This window comes from Hyla sarda, chromosome 4 (genome assembly GCF_029499605.1).
Source record: "Hyla sarda isolate aHylSar1 chromosome 4, aHylSar1.hap1, whole genome shotgun sequence".
Lineage (NCBI taxonomy): Eukaryota > Metazoa > Chordata > Amphibia > Anura > Hylidae > Hyla > Hyla sarda.
Genome location: NC_079192.1, coordinates 322,822,633 through 322,842,701, shown reverse-complemented (window position 1 = coordinate 322,842,701; position 20,069 = coordinate 322,822,633). Strand labels below are relative to the sequence as shown.

Below are 20,069 nucleotides of genomic sequence, written 5' to 3'. Positions count from 1 at the left end.
GAGACCTGTTATAAGGGGAGGAGGGCTTGAGAGGGGAGACCTGTTATAAGGGGGGACTGGAGAGGGGAGACCTGTTATAAGGGGGGGATGAAGAGGGGAGGTCTGTTATAAGGGGGGGTCTGGAGAGGGCAGACCTGTTATAAAGGGGGGGTTGGAGAGGGGAGACCTGTTATAAGGGGGAGGGGCTGGAGAGGAGAAACCTGTTATAAGGGGGAGGGCTGGGAGGAAAGACCTGTAATCAGGGACGTGCACAGACATATTGAAGGGCAGGGGCTCAAGTAAAAAAAGAGGGCACTTTTCATAATTTAAAAAACGTCTGCCAGACTTAATGGGCAGATGTGCTGCGGCCCAGGGACACAGTGGACTCCAGCCGGGCCTGCTCGACATTCCTATCCCCATAAAAGTTGGTGTTTTTGTAAAATCGAGTCAAGAACAGTTTCTATGAAGGTCTGCCATGTGTATATACACTTTGGCTGTGCTGTCAGTCTTATTTACAGAAAACATGTGACAGCTGCACTATAATATACTGTATTATAGAGGAGATTTATCAAAACCTGTGCTGAGAAAGAGCGGTGCAGTCGCCCATAGCAACCAATCAGATAGTTTTGCAGAAGGCTTTTCCTCTGCAAAGGTTTTAATAACTCTCCCCATATATGCCCCGGTCTGACCTCTATATGACAGAACCCATCACCAATCACCCAGCACCAATCACAATCACCCATCACCCATCACCCAGCACCAATCACCCAGCACCCATCACCAATCACCCATCACCCATCACCAATCCCCAATCACCCAGCACCCATCACCCATCCCCAATCACCCAGCACCCATCACCCATCCCCAATAACCCAGCACCAATCACCCAGCACCCATCACCAATCACCCACCTTATGCAGGAATCTCCACACAGCTCTGGTTCTTACGCTGAAGAGATGGACACCACACTAATATTTGCTTACAGTCTACAATATACTAGAGTTGGCAAAAAAAAGAATTATAAATATACAAAGCCAGCCAGGCATAGCACAGCATACAGGAGGGAGGCAGGGAAGCTCCGCCTCCATTGTGCACAAGACTGACTTCGCATACTAACAATGTGGGGCAATACCTAGAAAATGGAAAGACCAATTTTTGTATACTGCACTGTAACCTAGTGTATTGGGTTTAGTGCGAGTAAACAGCCTGTCAGTTTCCCTTTAATTATATACCATACCCCCCTTAATTCCCTATATACTGTGCCACCATTCATCTATTAATTCCCTATATACTGTGCCACCATTCTTCTATTAATTCCCTATATACTGTGCCACCATTAATGAACTATATACTGTGCCACCATTCATCTATTAATTCCCTATATACTGTGCCACCATTAATGAACTATATACTGTGCCACCATTCATCTATTAATTCCCTATATACTGTGCCACCATTATTGAACTATATACTGTGCCACTATTATTTAACTATACTGTGCCACCACTAAGGGTGCGTTCACACGTGATTATTTTCTGCTGCAAAATCTGCAGCAAAAATAGGCACATGTGAACGCACCCTAAGGATCTATACACAGTGCCAGCATACATAAAAATATAATGTTCCAATATAATGAAATATATACTGTGCTTCCATTAATTCCCTATATACTGTACTTACATTCCTCCAATAATTCCCTAATAATGTGCTTGATACAATACATACAAGCACATAACATAAAGACACATACAGTACATAGGTAATATACACACAAACAAAGAGACACATTGACACATAGATACAGGTACAAATATACATTAAGAAACATAAATACACAGACACACATATAATATGGAATATATACTAAAAGATATAGCCAATAAGCACATTATACATACAGGTACACACATATAATTGAAGATTTTCCTAACCCTTATGACGGAAAATATAGATTTTATGAAAGACAGGAGGCGAGCATTATTTGCATATTCTTTCTTTTACTGGGAATATAGCAGCAACATTAAACGTTTTATCACATAAATAAGAGAAAAAAAACTTTGATAACAGCTTGGTACAGGTATCACACATAAACATGCTACAGGTGAACAGATAGCCAATAGGAATCCCAGGTATGCTATATAAGGACCTGACGATTGTAGCTCCTCCTCTTTCTTTGGTGATATACGTTCATACAATAAATCACAAAAAATTGTCAGAAGTAACTGGAACTGTAGGAAAGAAGTGAATTCCGGAAGACGTCCTCTCAGGAATGAAGAAACAAGGATGTTGGAAGGTAACTATCAACGAAGAAGGTGAAGAAATGCTTGACACAGGAACATGGAGATGATCCAGGAATATGTAAAGGAGGCGAGATTTTCCCAAAATCTGTAAGTATTAGTAAGCTGAAAAATAAAACATAAAATGTTAAAGGGTGGGTAGGGAGGGATAATGCTCGCCTCCTGTCTTTCATAAAATCTATATTTTCCGTCATAAGGGTTAGGAAAATCTTCAATTTTATATCAGACAGGAGGCTCACATTATTTGCAAGTTTAAAGCTTGACATAAACAATGATATGCTATACAGTTATCTGAGTAAAGACAAGGAAACATGAGATACAGGTCTGAAGTAAAAGGTTTTAAATGTAGATTCTGAAGACCAGTCTGCAGCTTTGAGAAGATCTGAAAGAGAACCTCCTGATACGAACAGCTTAGTAGAGACAGCTCCTCTAGTAGAATGAGCTCCGAAAAGAGAGATATCGATGTTAGCGAGAGACATGACCTACCTAATCCACCTAGCTATGGAGGCTGGGGAAACTGGATTATGCGGTTTACGGAATGAAATAAGCAGTTGAGTAGCAGAGGGAGGTCTGAAAGAACTTGTCCTGGATTCGTAAGATTTAAGACATCTGACAACACAGAGTTTATCATGATGTGGAAAAGCAGGATAAAATACTTCCTGAATATTAGTTTTTGTTCTCCTTCGAATCCTGAATAGTACCCCATGGGGAGAATATTGACGATGAGAGATATCAAGAGCCTTAACATTGGAAACTCTTTTGATGGAAATTAGACATAATAGTGTGGTAAGTTTAAGAGTTAAGTGTGTAAGGGACAGAAGTTCATTATCTTCCCAAGAGAGAAACAAGTCAAGAATCAGATTAACGTCCCAAGTAGATTGGTACTTGGGTTGAGGAGGACGTTTGAGGCGAATACCTTTAAGTAGTTTACATACCAAAGAATTTTGACCAACAGGAATAGAATTAATGGGTTCATGATAAAAGGAAATAGCTGAACGATAAATATTGATAGTACGATAAGCTTTTCCATCATCAAAGGATTTGGAAAGATAGTTTAAGATATGGGAGATAGGTGCACGTACGGGATCCAAATCCCTGTGTGTGCACCAATCAACCCAAAGTTTCCAGGCTGATCGGTAAGCAGTCCTGGTACCTGGAGCCCAGGCCTCTAAAGGAAGAGCTCTAGTTGAGAGAGAAAATTCCGAGTCAAATGAGTTCGGCCCGAAATTAACCAAGCAACCAGAGGAAGTTTGATGGGATACAATCAGAGGGTGAGGATTGTTGGCAGGGTCCAGGAGGAGATCCTGGAAGGATGGAATGATTCTCGGAAAGTCCAGTAACATGCTCAGGATCTGGGGAAACCAGGATTGAGTCGGCCACCAAGGAGTGATTAGAACTATGGTCGACTTCTGAATGAGAGTCTGAATTAGAACTCTGGATATCAGATTGAATGGGGGAAAAGCATAAAGAGTCTGTGTAGGCCAAATTTGCAAGAGAGCATCTACCCCTGACGCTTCCGGGTCCGGACGCCAGCTGAAGAACAGTGGGAGTTGACGATTGAGCCTGGATGCAAATAGATCCAGGTGAAGGGGGCCCCAAAGAAGATTGATTTGGTGAAATACTGCAGAATCCAACTTCCAATCGCTGTAATCTGTAAGATGACGCGAATTCCAATCTGCTACAGTATTGGATAAACCTGGAAGGTATTCCGCCTTTAGGATAATATCTCTGTCCAGACAGAAATGCCAGAGTTCCTTTGTTAGGTTGGCAAGAGTTTCTGATTTTGTCCCTCCTAAGCGATTTACGTATTGAACAGCAGTTATGTTGTCCATACGAAGGAGAACGCAGCAGTGAGACATATGTTTTGTAAAACTTTTGAGAGCAAAAAATCCCGCTTTGAGTTCCAGATAGTTGATATGCAAAAGGGATTCCGATGGGGACCATTTGCCCCCTGTCGAAAGAGATCCCATCTGAGCTCCCCAACCTAATAGACTGGCGTCTGATTCCAAAATCACATCCGGTCTGGAGAGAAAAACTGTTTTCCCGTTCCATTCCTGGATATGATGGAGCCACCATATCAATTCTTCTCTGGCTTCTGAAGAGAGAGGGATCTCGCTCGAGTACCCTAGACCGTCTTGAAGGTGTTGAATCTTCAATCGCTGAAGGGCTCTGTAGTGTAACGGAGCCGGAAAGATTGCCTGAATTGAGGCCGATAAAAGACCTACTATACGAGCTATGGCCCGAAGGGATATAAGATCTTTGTTCAATAAGGAATGAATTTCTTTCCGTATTGTCTTCAGTTTCTTTGGAGGAAGGCTTAAAAGAGCAGATTTGGTATTGATCAGGAATCCTAAAAATTCCAGTTCTTGAGATGGGGAAAGGATAGATTTGTCGTAATTGATCAAAAAGCCTAGATAAGACAAAAGTGACAGAGTCCACTCCATATGGGTGTAAGCCTGAGTACGAGAGGATGCCATAATGAGAATGTCGTCTAAGTAAATAATTAGACGCACACCTCGGGATCTGAGCGCAGCAATGGCAGGTTTCATTAGTTTGGTAAAGCACCAAGGGGCCGACGACAGACCAAAAGGAAGGCAGGTGAACTGCCATTTCTTGCCTTTCCAAAGAAATTGGAGGAATTGTTGAGAGGATAGATGGATAGGGACTGTTAGATATGCGTCTTTCAGGTCGATCTTGATGAACCAATCGTCTTGAAGGAGAAGATCCTTTAGTAGATGGATACCTTCCATCTTGAAATGGCGATATTGAACAAAATTGTTCAGCATTTTGAGATTTATGACAGGTCTGTGACCTCCATCTTTTTTCTTTACTAAGAACAGATTGCTTATGAACCCTGGAGAATTGAGGGGTACTTGAACTATTGCATTTTTTGAGGAAAGTTCTATTATCTCTGAGTCTACCAGGATCTGATCCTCTTTTGAGAAGTGGATAGGATGAGGAAGATGAGATTGTATTGGGAGAGACATGAATTCTATCATATAGCCTTTCACAGTAGACAGAATCCACTGGTCGGAAGACACCTCCTCCCAATTCTGGGAAAAAAGAAGGAGTCTTCCACCCACTGGAGGATGGGAAAAATTGAGGTGACTTACCTGCAGGTCTGGATCTGTATGTGCCTCTCTGGCCTCTTGCCCTCCATGGCCGTGCCCGGGTTGGAAAGAATGGTTGTGGTTGGACAACTGGAGGGGTGAAGTTGGACCTGTCAGGTTGAGGTTGGGGGCCTCTATATTGGGTTCGGTATTGATTGGCCCGGCTGGGAAAACGGCCCCTACTTTTCCCAGCCCTCCCAAAAATCTTGTTCGAAAATACCTTTTTTAAAGACGTTTGGGCCTTATCTAGGCTGGAGAAAAGACCCACGTACTTGGAGATTTCCTTAACAAAACTATCCCCGAATAACAGACCCTCTGTTGGTTTGGAGGCTTCTGAGGAAGCCAAGTTGGCCAATTGAGGGTCTAGTTTCATAAGTATGGAACGTCTTCGTTCCGTACAGAAGGCCTGATTTACATTGCCATATAGGCACATGGCCCGTTGGGTCCAACCCCTCATGGTAGGGATGTCAATTGGAGTACCTGAGGCGGCAGCTTCCTCAGTGATATCAATTATTTTGGCTATAGGGCCTAAGAGGTCCAAAAATTTGTCTTGATATGATTTAAAACTCCGGTCCACACCATTTTTAGGGTTCTTGCCGGATTTTTGTATATATTTTATGAGGACAGGGTCAATTTCTGGAGTTTGTGCAGTATCTACTGTAAGAGTGGGTCTTGGGCATTCTGCCCGTAACTTGTTCCTCTGTTTTTTATCTAAGCCCTTTTTTAGCCAGTATGAGATGAACTTGTCAACCTGAGGGTTGGTGGACCATTCACCCGATCTGGGGTGTGATATTTGTGAGGGATCAAAATAAGGCAATCCCAATGAATCATAAATAGTAGAGGCAGAAGTTTGGGTTTCCTCAAAGTTATTGTCATCGCCCTCAGATTCCATATTATCATAAGAGGGTTCTGCCTTATCACAATCATCCGAATCATACTCTAAGTCGGAATCATTAGTTTCCTTAAAGGAGTTAGGCTTTGTACGTTTTGAGGCCCTCTCACCCCGTAAATTAATATCTTCCTCCCGGGAAGAGGGTTGAGGATGCGATGTGGAAGCATCTGAATGTTGGCAGCAGGATGAATGCATGCCTGAAAATTGATCCTGACCCTTATTATGAGGAACAGTGGAAGGGTCATCTGATGTGAGAGGTCTCTTATGGGGGCGTTTTTTAGGTGCGCCTTCTGAATGAGGTTTTTGAGCAGAAAGCTGTGTGATTGAACGTGCCACAGACAAAGCCATAGCATCCTGCATAGAGGACATTGCCTCAGTTACTGCACTTTCAACAGATTTGGCCACTGATTGGTCAATTAAGTCCTGTATATCATGTGGTAAAGAACCCTTAGGATCTTTATTTGAAAGTTGTTCACAGGACATAGTGTAAATATATAAAATCTTTTAAAATATATGGGTAAATTAATTAATTATAACTAATTGATAAGTAATAATAGGAAGGTGTAAATATAAAATATATTAAGCAATATTTATAATGCTATGGTATTATTAAGGCTATTATTATGAGGAGAAAAACTGAGCAAATATTAAATTATTAAATTAAATTAAATAAATTTGAGATAAATGGACGACAGTGTCCTGAAAAGGACACCGGGTGGCAGTACAGTACTGTATAATATGGAAAATTCAGTCAGAATAGCATTAGGCCAATAGTGGAGGTCTGGTCTGACTGACTTTCTCCTCAGCGAATGAGGAGAGGGCGGGAACGGCCAGTTGATCACCAACTGAACGAGATCTCGCGATAACTGAGAAGGGAGCTACGTCACAGATGCAGAGGACGGCGCGAGTGAACAGCGCGAGCGAGGAGCGCGAGATGCGGCCTCGCTAATGGCGCGAATACAACGCGAATGCGAATGTAAGATATAAGAAGGGAATACAAGAGAAGTAAGAAAGTAATGTAAATATATATATATATATATATGTATATAGAATATATAGGAAAACCTGAGAAGGTAGGATAAGCAACCTATGCCCACATATAAGGAAGGTATGGTAAAGTAAGGAAGAAGGTATTATATATAAGACGTCCCAGAAGGACAGCATGTAAGAAAAGTGAGTTTAATTGAAGAATAATTAGCCACATTAAAAAACATAGAACTTATCTGTAATCCCAGCAGCAGAGAAAGAGGAGGAGCTACAATCGTCAGGTCCTTATATAGCATACCTGGGATTCCTATTGGCTACCTGTTCACCTGTAGCATGTTTATGTGTGATACCTGTACCAAGCTGTTATCAAAGTTTTTTTTCTCTTATTTATGTGATAAAACTTTTAATGTTGCTGCTATATTCCCAGTAAAAGAAAGAATATGCAAATAATGTGAGCCTCCTGTCTGATATAAAATCACTCACAGATATATACACACATACATAGATTCACTTGCTCATATATATACACACATATACATAGATTCACTTACTCATATGTATATACACACACATGCATACACATATACAAAGATTCACTTGCTCATATATATACACATATACATAGATTCACTTGCTCATATATATATAAACACATATACATAGATTCACTTGCTCAAATATATATATACATAGATTCACTTGCTCATATATATATATATATATATATATATATATATATATATATATACACACACACACACACACATGCATACATACACACACACACACACATACATAGATTCACTTGCTCATATATATATATATATATATATATATATATATATATACATATATACATAGATTCACTTGCTCATATATACACACATATACATAGATTCACTTGCTCATATATATATATATATATATATACACATATACATAGATTCACTTGCTCGTATATATATACACATATACATAGATTCACTTGCTCATATATATATATACACATATACATAGATTCACTTGCTTATATATATATATATATATATATATATATATATATATATATATATATATATATATATAATAAATTTGTGGAGCAGCACTCCCAGGTAAAAGTAGAAAAAAGTAAATGGGTGCAGGCGGTTTCAGGGATCCCGGTCCTGGATCCAAAACTTGTAGGTATAATAGAAGGCAACTGCAGCACACCAACTTAAAGTGCAAGGAAGTGATTTATTCCAGAAAATACAGGCAACGTTTCTGTGGCCTCACACCACCATTTGAAAATGGTGGTGTGAGGCCACAGAAACGTTGCCTGTATTTTCTGGAATAAATCACTTCCTTGCACTTTAAGTTGGTGTGCTGCAGTTGCCTTCTATTATACCTATATATATATATATATATATATATATATATATATATATATACACACACACACACACATACATGCATACATACACACTCACACACATACACATACTTAGATTCACTTGCTTATATATATACATATATACATAGATTCACTTGCTCATATATATATATATATATATATATACACTGTGGCAGTGTGGCAAGGAAAGGGTGTATTTCCTTGGCTCACCCTGCAGAAGCTCTCACCTGCTTCTTAGGTAATGAGGCAGGAAGGAAGGGAAGTGTATATGAGATGGAGACTCCGCCTAATCTAGGCTCTTCCTAGGAGACAGCATGTGGGCTGTAGGGAAGAGACAGAGCCTGCTGAGGAGTACACAGCCCGAGCTATGAGAGGCTCAAAGAGACTGCCATGAATTGTGAGTAGAAGGTTGCAGGGGACATGTTTAACCGGCTGAGAGAAGCTCAGCGGTTGTTAGTCAGGACAAGCTGATCTGTTTAGTCAGTGACCAGACGGTCTAGGATTTGGTTTTGTTCCTGCTTTTTTGTTTCTTTCTTACCCTGCAACCTGTCTAATAAAACTGGCAAGGTGCCAGATTTGCATTATAAACGTTTGTTTGCTGGTTTATTGAGAACCCCGAAAAAGGGGGAGACTTCATCTAGAGATGGAGAAGAGCTGGGTCGAGTGTCTGACAGAGGACCAGGTCTAACAGCGAAAGTGAGGAGACCACTGTCAGTAAAAGGTCTCGGAAAAGACGAGCTGGCCTTGGAAAAAAACTGGAGCAGATCCAGAATCTGGAAGAAACCCTGCAGATGGTTTCTGTGAAGTTGTTGGAGAAAGAAAAAGAGGTACATCGCTTGACAGAGGAGAGGGACAAATCGTTTGCTGACTTTAAGAAAGAGCAAGAAGCGAGACTTCAGCTGGAAAAAGTCATGGAGCACCACAGAAGTGAGTTTGTGGCTCTGCAGGATGAACTGTCCCGCTCCCAGGGTCTTGTGACCAGCAAGGAGAGTGAAGTGCAGAGTCTGGCCAAGCGGATGTCATTCCAGGAAGAAGAAGTGAGTCTTCTACATGGTGCATATCAGGCTCTGCAGAGTGATCACAAGGCTAGGCTGGTAGCCATGGAAAAAATAGAAAAAGAGAAGAATGAAATAAAGATGGAAGCTGAAGCTCTTGCCAGCAATCTGGAGAGTGTCTCTAAAGCTAAGAGACAACTTGAGGAGGAAGTCAAGGTGAAGAATGTCCTTGCACATGCTCTTCAATCTGCTCGTCATGACAATGTCTTGCTCCGTGAGCAGTATGAGGAGGCCCTGGAACAAGTTGAGACTCTGCAACATGAAAACAAGAACTTGCAACAGGAGATCTCAGATCTATCTCAACAGATTGGTGAGAGTGGAAAATCTATCAATGAGTTAGTGAAGTCCAAGAAACAGTTGCTGGACAGTGAGAAGATGATCTCCGCACAACTCAAGAGTGAGCAGCTGAGATATATAAAGCTGGAAGATGACATAAAGATCTTAAAAGAGAGCCTGGAAGCGCAGAACGAAACGCGCAGAAGGTCCCACGTAGCTGCCTTGGTTTTGCTGGGAGCACAACTCTACGAGCAGGTGGCTGTGCTGGCGGACAATGAACAATTGAGGAAACAATTGCTGTCTTCGGAAGATACTGTCAGGGACTTGACAGAGTTACTTGACAGTGAGAGGATGAAGTCCGCTAAGCTCCAGTGTAAGCTGCGAAAATGTGAGAAAAAGGAAGAGGACCAGGAAGTCCTAAAAGAGAGCAGAGACCAAGATATGGCGGAATTGGCTCAAGAAAGGCTTCTGGGGCCGAAGTTACAGGATACAGTTATGCTTTCTCTGATTGCGAAAAAGTCCTCTAAAGCTAAGATTGAGGTGAAGTCCTGTAAGAAGTCTCCTGAAGCTAGGACTGAGCTGAAACCTGGTGGGAAATCCTCTGAAGTGAAGACTGAGAAGAGAGGTGGGAAATCCTCTGAACCTGAGCAGACCAAAAATTCTGAAGGTAATGCTGAGGCAGAGAAATCCTCTGAAGCAGAAGCTAAACCAGAGTCAACCTCAAAAGCTGTGATTAAAGATAATCGCACAACTGAAGCTACAGGTGAAGAGAAGAGTAAGCCTGAAGAAGCTGCAGTAGTAGAAGCTGATTCTACACAAGAATCTGAAGGAGCCAAAGACTCTGAAGCCAAACCTGAGGAAGCTGGTGCCCCTGAAGAGAAAGCTGGAAGGGATGAGGTGAAACCATGTGAGAAATCCACTGAAGTCAAGACTGAGGTGAAACAAGGTGGGAAGTCTTCTAAAGTTGAAACTGAGATGGACCCATGTTGGAGGTCCTCTGACTGTACAGAGAACAAGACCGTGGTTGGTGAAGCCACTGAGGTCAAAAGATTCTCTGAGGCAGAGGTCCGGCAAGCCAGAAGAAGACAAAGGTTAGAAGCGTCGGTCCTCTCACTCCTTAATTTCAAGAACCCTGTCCACACCAGGGTGAAGAACCTGGTACTTGAGAGGTGTGACCGAGAGACTTGCAATTGGTGGCTGGTAAAAGTCCGGAAGAAAAAAGTCAAGGACTTCAGAGACTGTGGGACAAAAATTGTCCAAGAGAAAGGAAAGGCAGATGGTTTCTACCTTTCAAATACATGTGCTCCTTCCCGGTGGTCTGAGCAAAGGGGGGGGATATGTGGCAGTGTGGCAAGGAAAGGGTGTATTTCCTTGGCTCACCCTGCAGAAGCTCTCACCTGCTTCTTAGGTAATGAGGCAGGAAGGAAGGGAAGTGTATATGAGATGGAGACTCCGTCTAATCTAGGCTCTTCCTAGGAGACAGCATGTGGGCTGTAGGGAAGAGACAGAGCCTGCTGAGGAGTACACAGCCCGAGCTTTGAGAGGCTCAAAGAGACTGCCGTGAATTGTGAGTAGAAGGTTGCAGGGGACATATGTTTAACCGGCTGAGGGAAGCTCAGCGGTTGTTGGTCAGGACAAGCTGATCTGTTTAGTCAGTGACCAGACGGTCTAGGATTTGGTTTTGTTCCTGCTTTTTTGTTTATTTCTTACCCTGCAACCTGTCTAATAAAACTGGCAAGGTGCCAGATTTGCATTATAAGCGTTTGTTTGCTGGTTTATTGAGAAGAAACGCATCCTGTGGCGTGGTCCAGGACGATCCCAGAGCTAATCCCCAAGACGGATCGTCACAACACATATACATAGATTCACTTGCTCATATATATATATATATATATATATATACACATATAAATAGATTCACTTGCTCATATATATATACACATATACACATACATGCATGCATACATACATACATACATACACATACATAGATTCACTTGCTCACATATATAGGCATATACATAGAGATAGAGACACACACACACAAACACACATATATACATACACACACTGACATACAATCACTCACATATATTTACAGTCACTTAGACTAAGGCAGCAGCCATCCCTCTCTGCACATACATAGAGATAGACACACACACATATATATGTATACATACATACACACTGACATACAATCACTCACATATATACATACACACACACTGACATACAATCACTCACATATATACATACACACACACACACACTGACATACAATCACTCACATATATACATACACACTGACATACAATCACTCACATATATACATACACACACTGACATACAATCACTCACATATATTTACAGTAACTTACAGTAAGGGCTGCATAGACTGAAGTTTGTGGCCGGACATGCTGTGGGCGGGGCTTCTCTCTGCCTTCGCTGCTCTTGTCTCCTCCGTGTGGAGAGAAGCATAGAAATGGCAGATAATGACAGGGTAAGTGGCGCCCCCTTACTGCAGGGAGGGCACAACTCCCTCCATTAAACCACATACAAATCTCCCCAGCAACGGATCCTTTTTACTTCACCTGTCACCCTGAGTCTGCAGCTTCTTTTGTGAGGGCACTAGAGGGGCAAGTGAGGAAAGGGGCAGGGGTTCCAGCCCTCTTTCACTCCTATGTGTGCACGTCCCTGCCTGTTATAATGGGGGGCTAGGGAGGGGAGACCTGTTATAAAGGGGGGGCTGGTGAGGGGAAACCTGTTATAAAGGGGGGGCTGGAGAGGGGAGACCTGTTATAAGCAGGGGGGGGGCGGGAGACAGAAGACCTGTTATAAAGGGGGGGCTGGAGAGGGGAGACCTGTTATAAATGGGGGGGCTGGAAAGGGGAGACCTGTTATAAATGGGGGGGGGGGGCTGGAGAGGGGAGACCTGTTATAAATGGGGGGGGGGCTGGAGAGGGGAGACCTGTTATAAATGGGGGGGGGCTGGAGAGGGGAGACCTGTTATAAGGTGGGGGACTGGAGAGGGGAGACCTGTTATAAGGGGGGGGGTAGAGAGGGGAGACCTGTTATAAGGGGGGGGAGGCTGGAGAAGGGAGACCTGTTATAAAGGGGGGCTGGAGAGGCAAGACCTGTTATAAGGGGGGGGGGGCTGGAGAGGGGAGACCTGTTATAAGGGGGGGGCTGGAGAGGGGAGACCTGTTATAAGGGGGGGGCTGGAGAGGGGAGACCTGTTATAAGGGGGGGGGGGGGCTGGAGAGGGGAGACCTGTTATAAGGGGTGGGGGGGCTGGAGAGGGGAGACATGTTATAAGCGGGGGGCTGGAGAGGAGAGACCAGTTATCTCTAACACAATAGTAACAGCAGATCTTCACTCCCAAGATCTTGGGAGTGAAGATCTGCTGTTACTACTGTGTTAGAGAGGGGGCACTTTGTTTATCTTTTTTTTTGCAATTCAAGTTGTTTATTGTCTTTTTAATTAAGTATGTTTTGATATAGTTACTTACAGTTAAAGGGAACCTCTAATCAGTTTTATGCTGCCAAAACCACGGCCAGTATAAAAAGCTATTGGGATTGCAGGACAATATGATATATATATATACGGTGTATAAGGGTTAAGAGTACACCTTAGTAGTATACAGGATTTGATCAGTAACAGTATGATGGTAATATGTATGGTGATATTTCCTCTTTCCTTCCTCCCTCATTGAACTCAAAGGCTCTTGTTTTTCTTGTGCTGTGTTTAAAAAAAAAATTTTTATGGATGATGGGGAAGATGGCAGTCATGCTCTGGGGGCGGCTACAAGAGGTCGAGGGCCCAAGCTTTGAGCTCTGGAAGGGACCCCAAAATTTCTGATGGCAGCCCTTACTGCAGGTATAGAGCTGGAGGTTGATGAATAAGGGGTGGGGAATTTGGAATGATTAGGAGGAGGATGAAACAGTAGGGGATATGACTAGATAGTGTGGCTAAATGAGGGTAACGGAGGGATGGGGGGGGGGAACCAAAAGGGCGGGGGGAACCAAAAGTGGAGTGTAAAGCGGAGTGCCGCTGGACAAGTGGCAAGGTTACCATGGCAAAATATATTTAATGGTAAAAGATGTTAGTCGGCATGGGTTAATGAGAATACCGAAATGTCAAAGTTAAATACATTCATTTAGGCCGTCAGGGTTTAAACACAACATTTTTAAAATCCAGTAGCCTTCTCTTCTATTTAAAGTCAGTCTGTAAAACATGTACCCCAGCAATAGCACCGGTTCCCTGGTCCTGGACTATATCAATTTCCAATAACAGGAACAATACATAATGATGATTAATCCCCCTTATTAATAGTCTGGCAATGATACATAATAAACATAATGATCACTAGTGTTGCTCGCGAATATTCGCAATTCGAATATTATTCGCGAATATCGCATATTCGCGAATTCGCGAATTTCGCGAATATAGCGCTATATATTCGTAATGACGAATATTCGTTTTTTGTTTTTTTTTCTTCACAGTACACATCACAGTGATCACCCCTCTCTGCTTCCAGCTTGTGTGGTGTAAAGAACGCTGTAATACTACTGTGTGAGACTGGCGTGTGGAAATTCGCATATACGAAAATTAGCATATGCTAATTTTCGCATATGCGAATTTACGCGTATGCTAATTTTGTATATGCTAATATTCACATATGTTAATTTTCGCATACGCGATTTTTTGCATATGCGAAAATAAAATGAGAATATAACGAATATGCGAATATTCGCGAATATATGACGAATATTCGTCCATATATTCGCGAATATTCGCGAATTCGAATATGGCCTATGCCGCTCAACACTAATGATCATTCATTACCTATAACAGGCATGTTCCCACAAGCCATCCAGGTACACCGTGCACCCTCAACGGACGTTGTTTCGTGGGTCTCCCCACTTCGTCAGGAAGTGCTGTCATCTCACCCCTTAGCTCCTTATATATGCCTCCATATTCGGCGCACGGATCGCGCCCCGGAAGCGGAACCCGGATCCAGCCGCGCCACTGAGTTTCCACCGTCATGTGACCATGACAGCTTCCGCCCAAACGTGGTACATAGGGATCCAAACTTCTGCCCAGTCACGATGCGCGCGCACCCAGAAGATCAATGGTTAGTAAATTCCAATGTAAATGAACCTAGTTCCCTTGATGGCCAGTAGGTGTCACTCAAACATAACAAATAATATTATAAAAGAAACCTAACAGGAATCACTATATATGCAACTCTTTTCCAGAAACAGTCATATACATATACACATATATATACACATCAAAAATCATAATACATTGATCGTTCTAAAGGTATAATAAACCAGGTCTTCATGATAGGGGATATATATAATAATTTATTTAATACATCAATTCATATTATATTATTCAATTAATTAGAGAGGATACATCAATTCATACATAATCCACAGCCATAACTTCTAACCAATCAAAATAATAATTGATAATAATACAAAATAATACATGATCATATATAATAATTAATAATAATAATAATAATAATACATAGAAATTCATAATAATTAGTAATAAACCGTGTATAATCAAAAATCATAACCCATGTACATTTAAATATATGCACACATACATCTACCACAATCACCTATGGAATCAAATAATTAAAGGTTATCTGACTCAAACCATATAATTCATAAAGATGTAACTAAATAATATTACAAAATCAATACATATACGTGATCACCCATACCTTCTAAATCCCATAGTAGTAATATCAATAATATCAAAAATCCTCCCACTATCTCCATCCCTACCTAGTGGACTATTAACAGTGTATACAAAATACCAACATGATAAGATATTAACCATATTCAATCATACCCCATATTATTATTAAAAAAACATAAATATAAATTATATTAATACTAATGCAACATATCGACTATCACCCCCATAGGTGAAACCTCATCCAACCAAAAAGAGATCAAAAAAATCTGTGTAATCACTACCAATGTAGACTATTATATAATGTGTTCCCACACTATCCTAAGTGATCAAAAAGTGCTTTAAGAGGACAAGGTCCATGAAAATTCCTTAAATTACCTAATTGCTAATAATTATTAATAATAAAAAATATATATCATAGTATAATTATAAAGAAATGTGAATAACAAAAAAACACCCAAAAACCCTACCCAAAAATAAACACCCCATCCACCCCCACCCAAAAAGTACCCCCCCCACACACACACACACACACACACACCAATCTAAAACACCCCATGCTCACACCAACACCAAACCACCCCCCAGTGAAACACACACTCCCCATGCACACCACAGGGGGTAACAGAGGATATATCCATATTTCATAATCCCAATAATATACACATAGATTAGGCCAACTCTCAAGGGTAATCCTTCTCATTAATACCTGATACCATCATCCCTAATTAAGAATAACCAGAGTTCCCAACAACATAATTATATTGTTCTCCTGTTGTTTCCTTATTTACATCTTTCTTTCTTTGTGTATTTCTTTCTTTATTAGTGTTGCTCGCGAATATTCGCAATTCGAATATTATTCGCGAATATCGCATATTCGCGAATTCGCGAATTTCGCGAATATAGCGCTATATATTCGTAATTACGAATATTCGTTTTTTTTTTTTTTTTTTTTTTTTTTTTCACAGTACACATTACAGTGATCACCCCTCTCTGCTTCCAGCTTGTGTGGTGTAAAGAAGGCTGTAACTGTGTGAGACTGGCGTGCGAAAATTCGCATGTGCGAAAATTCGCATATACTAATTTTCGCATATGCGAATTATCGCGAATGCTATTTTTCCCATATGTTGATTTTCGCATACGCGACCGGATCCAAATCCGGTCTTCCATCCGTGAGGAACAAGAAAAGGGGGTAAGGAATCTCTAGGGTCATATCTAGAATGAAAAATTACAAATTAAAATCATCATAAAATAACATCTTATAAAAATGCGCTGAAGCTCAGTTTCTCATTTAATCCTCTAGGGTTTAATGTGTTCAGTTTTACAATCCACTTTGTCTCCTTCTGTTGTAATATCCTCGCCATGTTACCGCCCCGATTGCCACTATACACCCTATCGATGCCTTTAAATTTAAGCAGTCTCCAGTTGTTTTGATGGCAATCCCTAAAATGTCTTGCAACTGGTTTCCATCTCAGTTTTTCAGGGTCAAGGCGGGTACTGTTTTTGATGTCCCTTATATGCTCCAGTATCCTACCAGTATCCCTGGTAGTCATACCAATATAAACCTTCCGGCAAGGACATTGTGCATAATATACCACATTAGATGTTTTACAGTTGAAAAAATGAACAATTTTAAATTTCTGACCATCAGTTCCCTCAAATTCGTTAGACCGTTCCATTGAGGTACAGGCAGCGCAATTACCACAACACACATTACCCCATTTCGGTCCCCTATTGTTAACCAGACATTAGGTTGGGCTAATGAAGACAACAGAGCAGTCAGTTTACATAAAAAGCAGAAGACAAGCTAAAAAGACCACAGAAAAGTAATTATAATAACTTTATTTACAAATATTTGTTCATTGTTTAGACAATTATAAACAGGTTTCATCATCAGATAATCCTTTTAAACTATACATCTACAGCCTGACTGAGCAGACCAAGGCAGCGTATCAGACAGAAGTACAAGCACATAGTAAGATGAAAGCGGAAAAAGAGTCTGTTTTTGTTGCCCTTGCAACTACATTATTAGTGTGATGCTGTTAGGGTCTCAGCTAAGTTTAAACATTGGGGTTAAAATGCATTTCAGTCCAGTTTTCAGGTAATTTATGGCAGAGAAAACATTTTTGCTGCGATTTTTACAAAATGCACCATTTAGTCATGCAAAGAATGAATTCACCCTTAGGCCGCGTTCACACAGCAGAAATTCTGTGCGTACTTTCGCTTGGAATGTCCGCACGGAGTCCCATTAAATTCAACGGGATTCTGCTGTGCTGTGCACACGGCAGAATTTCTGGGCCAGATGTTTCCAGCACGGAAATTCCTTTTTCGCCTTCATTCTTTGTCCGGATTCCGCACGGAATTCATAACCTTCTATGAGACGGCCCATTCCGTGCGGTCCTAGCGCTGCCAGATTCTGCGGGCGCCCCGCACTGCACAAAATGTCTGCACAGATTTTCAGTTTAAAGCTACAATTACTACAAAAGTAATTGTATAAGTGATTACAGTGCAGTTGCATGTACTGGGAGGTGTGTTTTTGAAGTGGTTCTCTTTACTTTTCTTCTTGCTCTTGCTCATATTTTTCAGCACATTCCCCACCTGTTCCTTACCCTCAGTGCACTAAATTATACTTCCCTTGGTGCCTTGCATAGTTTGAGGGTGTAGGTAAGTGTGATGGGGAAAGAGGAGGGGGGTTGAGTGGTGGAGGGTAGATAATTTCCCCTCCCCCTTTAGGTAATGCCCCAAGAAGGTAGGTAGTAGGTGATGCACCCAGTAGGTAGTAGGTAATGCCCTCAGGTATGTCATAGGTAATGCACCAGTCGGTAGGTAGTAGATAATGGCCCCAGTAGGTATGGCCCCCAGGTAGGTAATGCCCAAATGGAAGTAGGTAATACTCCAGTAGATTGTGCCTCCAGTAGGTAGTGCCTGCAGTAGATAATGCCCCAAGGTAGGTAGTGCCCCCACTAGGTAATGCCCCAGATATTTTCTCTACAAAATACAATTTAAAAATCCCACTAACCTTTCATCGATCCTACACTGAGGCTGGGCTCTCAGGATCCTCCATAGTGGCACAGGGCTTCTCTGGCAGGCCGCATGATTAAATTATGTCATCATGTGGCCTGCAGTAAAAGTCTATGCTCCTGTATATACATTACATATGCTATTTGTGATCTGTGCATACAGAAGCAGGAGACCGTACACAGCTGCCTACTTAGGCTTACCATCAATTCACACAGCTTTCAGCCCACAAATGGCTTCTCAGGGGACAAGGTCTGGCGTGCTCTCCCTCACAGGCCACAACAGGTCTCTCAGGAACCTCTTGCTATTGTATTGTACACTACCCTACTAGCACCCGAAATTCCCTAAATAGCCTCTTTTAAGCCCCCTTTTATAAGCATTGCAGCAATATATAGCACAATGGAAGGTATCAATGTATGCTACTGTATATTGCTATACCGTGGCTTGCATAACCAATGTCATGTTAAAAAACATATAACATGTATACCACACAGTATACTTATTTTGTGATGGCCTACTATATAGGAAATGTATAGATGCATACCAGCCTAATGAAGGAAAAGGACATATTTTGGCCTCCATTGAGTGAATGGGGCTTATGCATACAGCAAACATAAACATGAGATGTGAAGTGAAGCCTAAGTGCTCGTTCACATAAGCTGATTTCCTTTCAAATTCAAAGTATGTTTCCCACTGCGAATTTGTAAGGGAATAGGCTCTCCGCTGGCTGTCAGAGGAAAAACCCGCCACCCACCCCATTGAAGTCAATAGGGTCTGTGGCGTATTTTCAACAGTGTAAATCCGCTGCTGAAAATCTGCTGTGGACAGGCCGCGGGGACCCTGCCCCCTTTCAAACTCGCAGCTGGAAACACTGTGAGTTTGAAAGGAAATCAGCTCGTGTGAATGAATCCTTAGGGTAGGTTTACACGTACAAGATCTGCTGCATATTTTCTGCAGTTGAATTTGCTACTCATTGAAGTTAATGGGTAGCGAAATCAGCTGCCCAAAATATGCAGCAAAAATATGCAGCAGATCCTGTAAATTGGAAAGTAACCTAAAAGAGTTTTGTATCCTTTTCTTTTATATTGTATACTAATTCCAAGTATTACTGACACAAATAGGATCTCTAATAATCTTTGTATTGTGTTCCAGGAAAAACTGAATTCTAATAATTGGGAAAGTTTTTATCAGACATTCAAAGAGATTTTGGTAAGTTTTTCTTCTAAATAAATTTAAAAAAAAATTAATTATGTATTTATGTTCGTATATCATTTTGTTTTTTTTTTTGGTAGATTTGTATGTTTAATATTTAGATTCTGGCGAAAATACTATACCACTCTTTTTTGTTTT

General features: G+C 41.4%; 1 protein-coding gene across 5 annotated transcripts in view; it reads left to right on the top strand.

Annotated features, from left to right (window-relative positions):
• The window catches only part of LOC130369567 (ranaspumin-like), a 120,696-nt gene that overhangs the window by 37,700 nt on the left and 62,927 nt on the right, over positions 1-20,069 (top strand). For all 5 annotated transcript variants that reach the window (XM_056574967.1, XM_056574966.1, XM_056574968.1 and 2 more), the window contains exon 4: positions 19,872-19,928. In XM_056574967.1, coding sequence (XP_056430942.1) covers positions 19,872-19,928 — 57 coding nt within the window. The remainder of the gene's footprint in view (positions 1-19,871; positions 19,929-20,069) is intronic.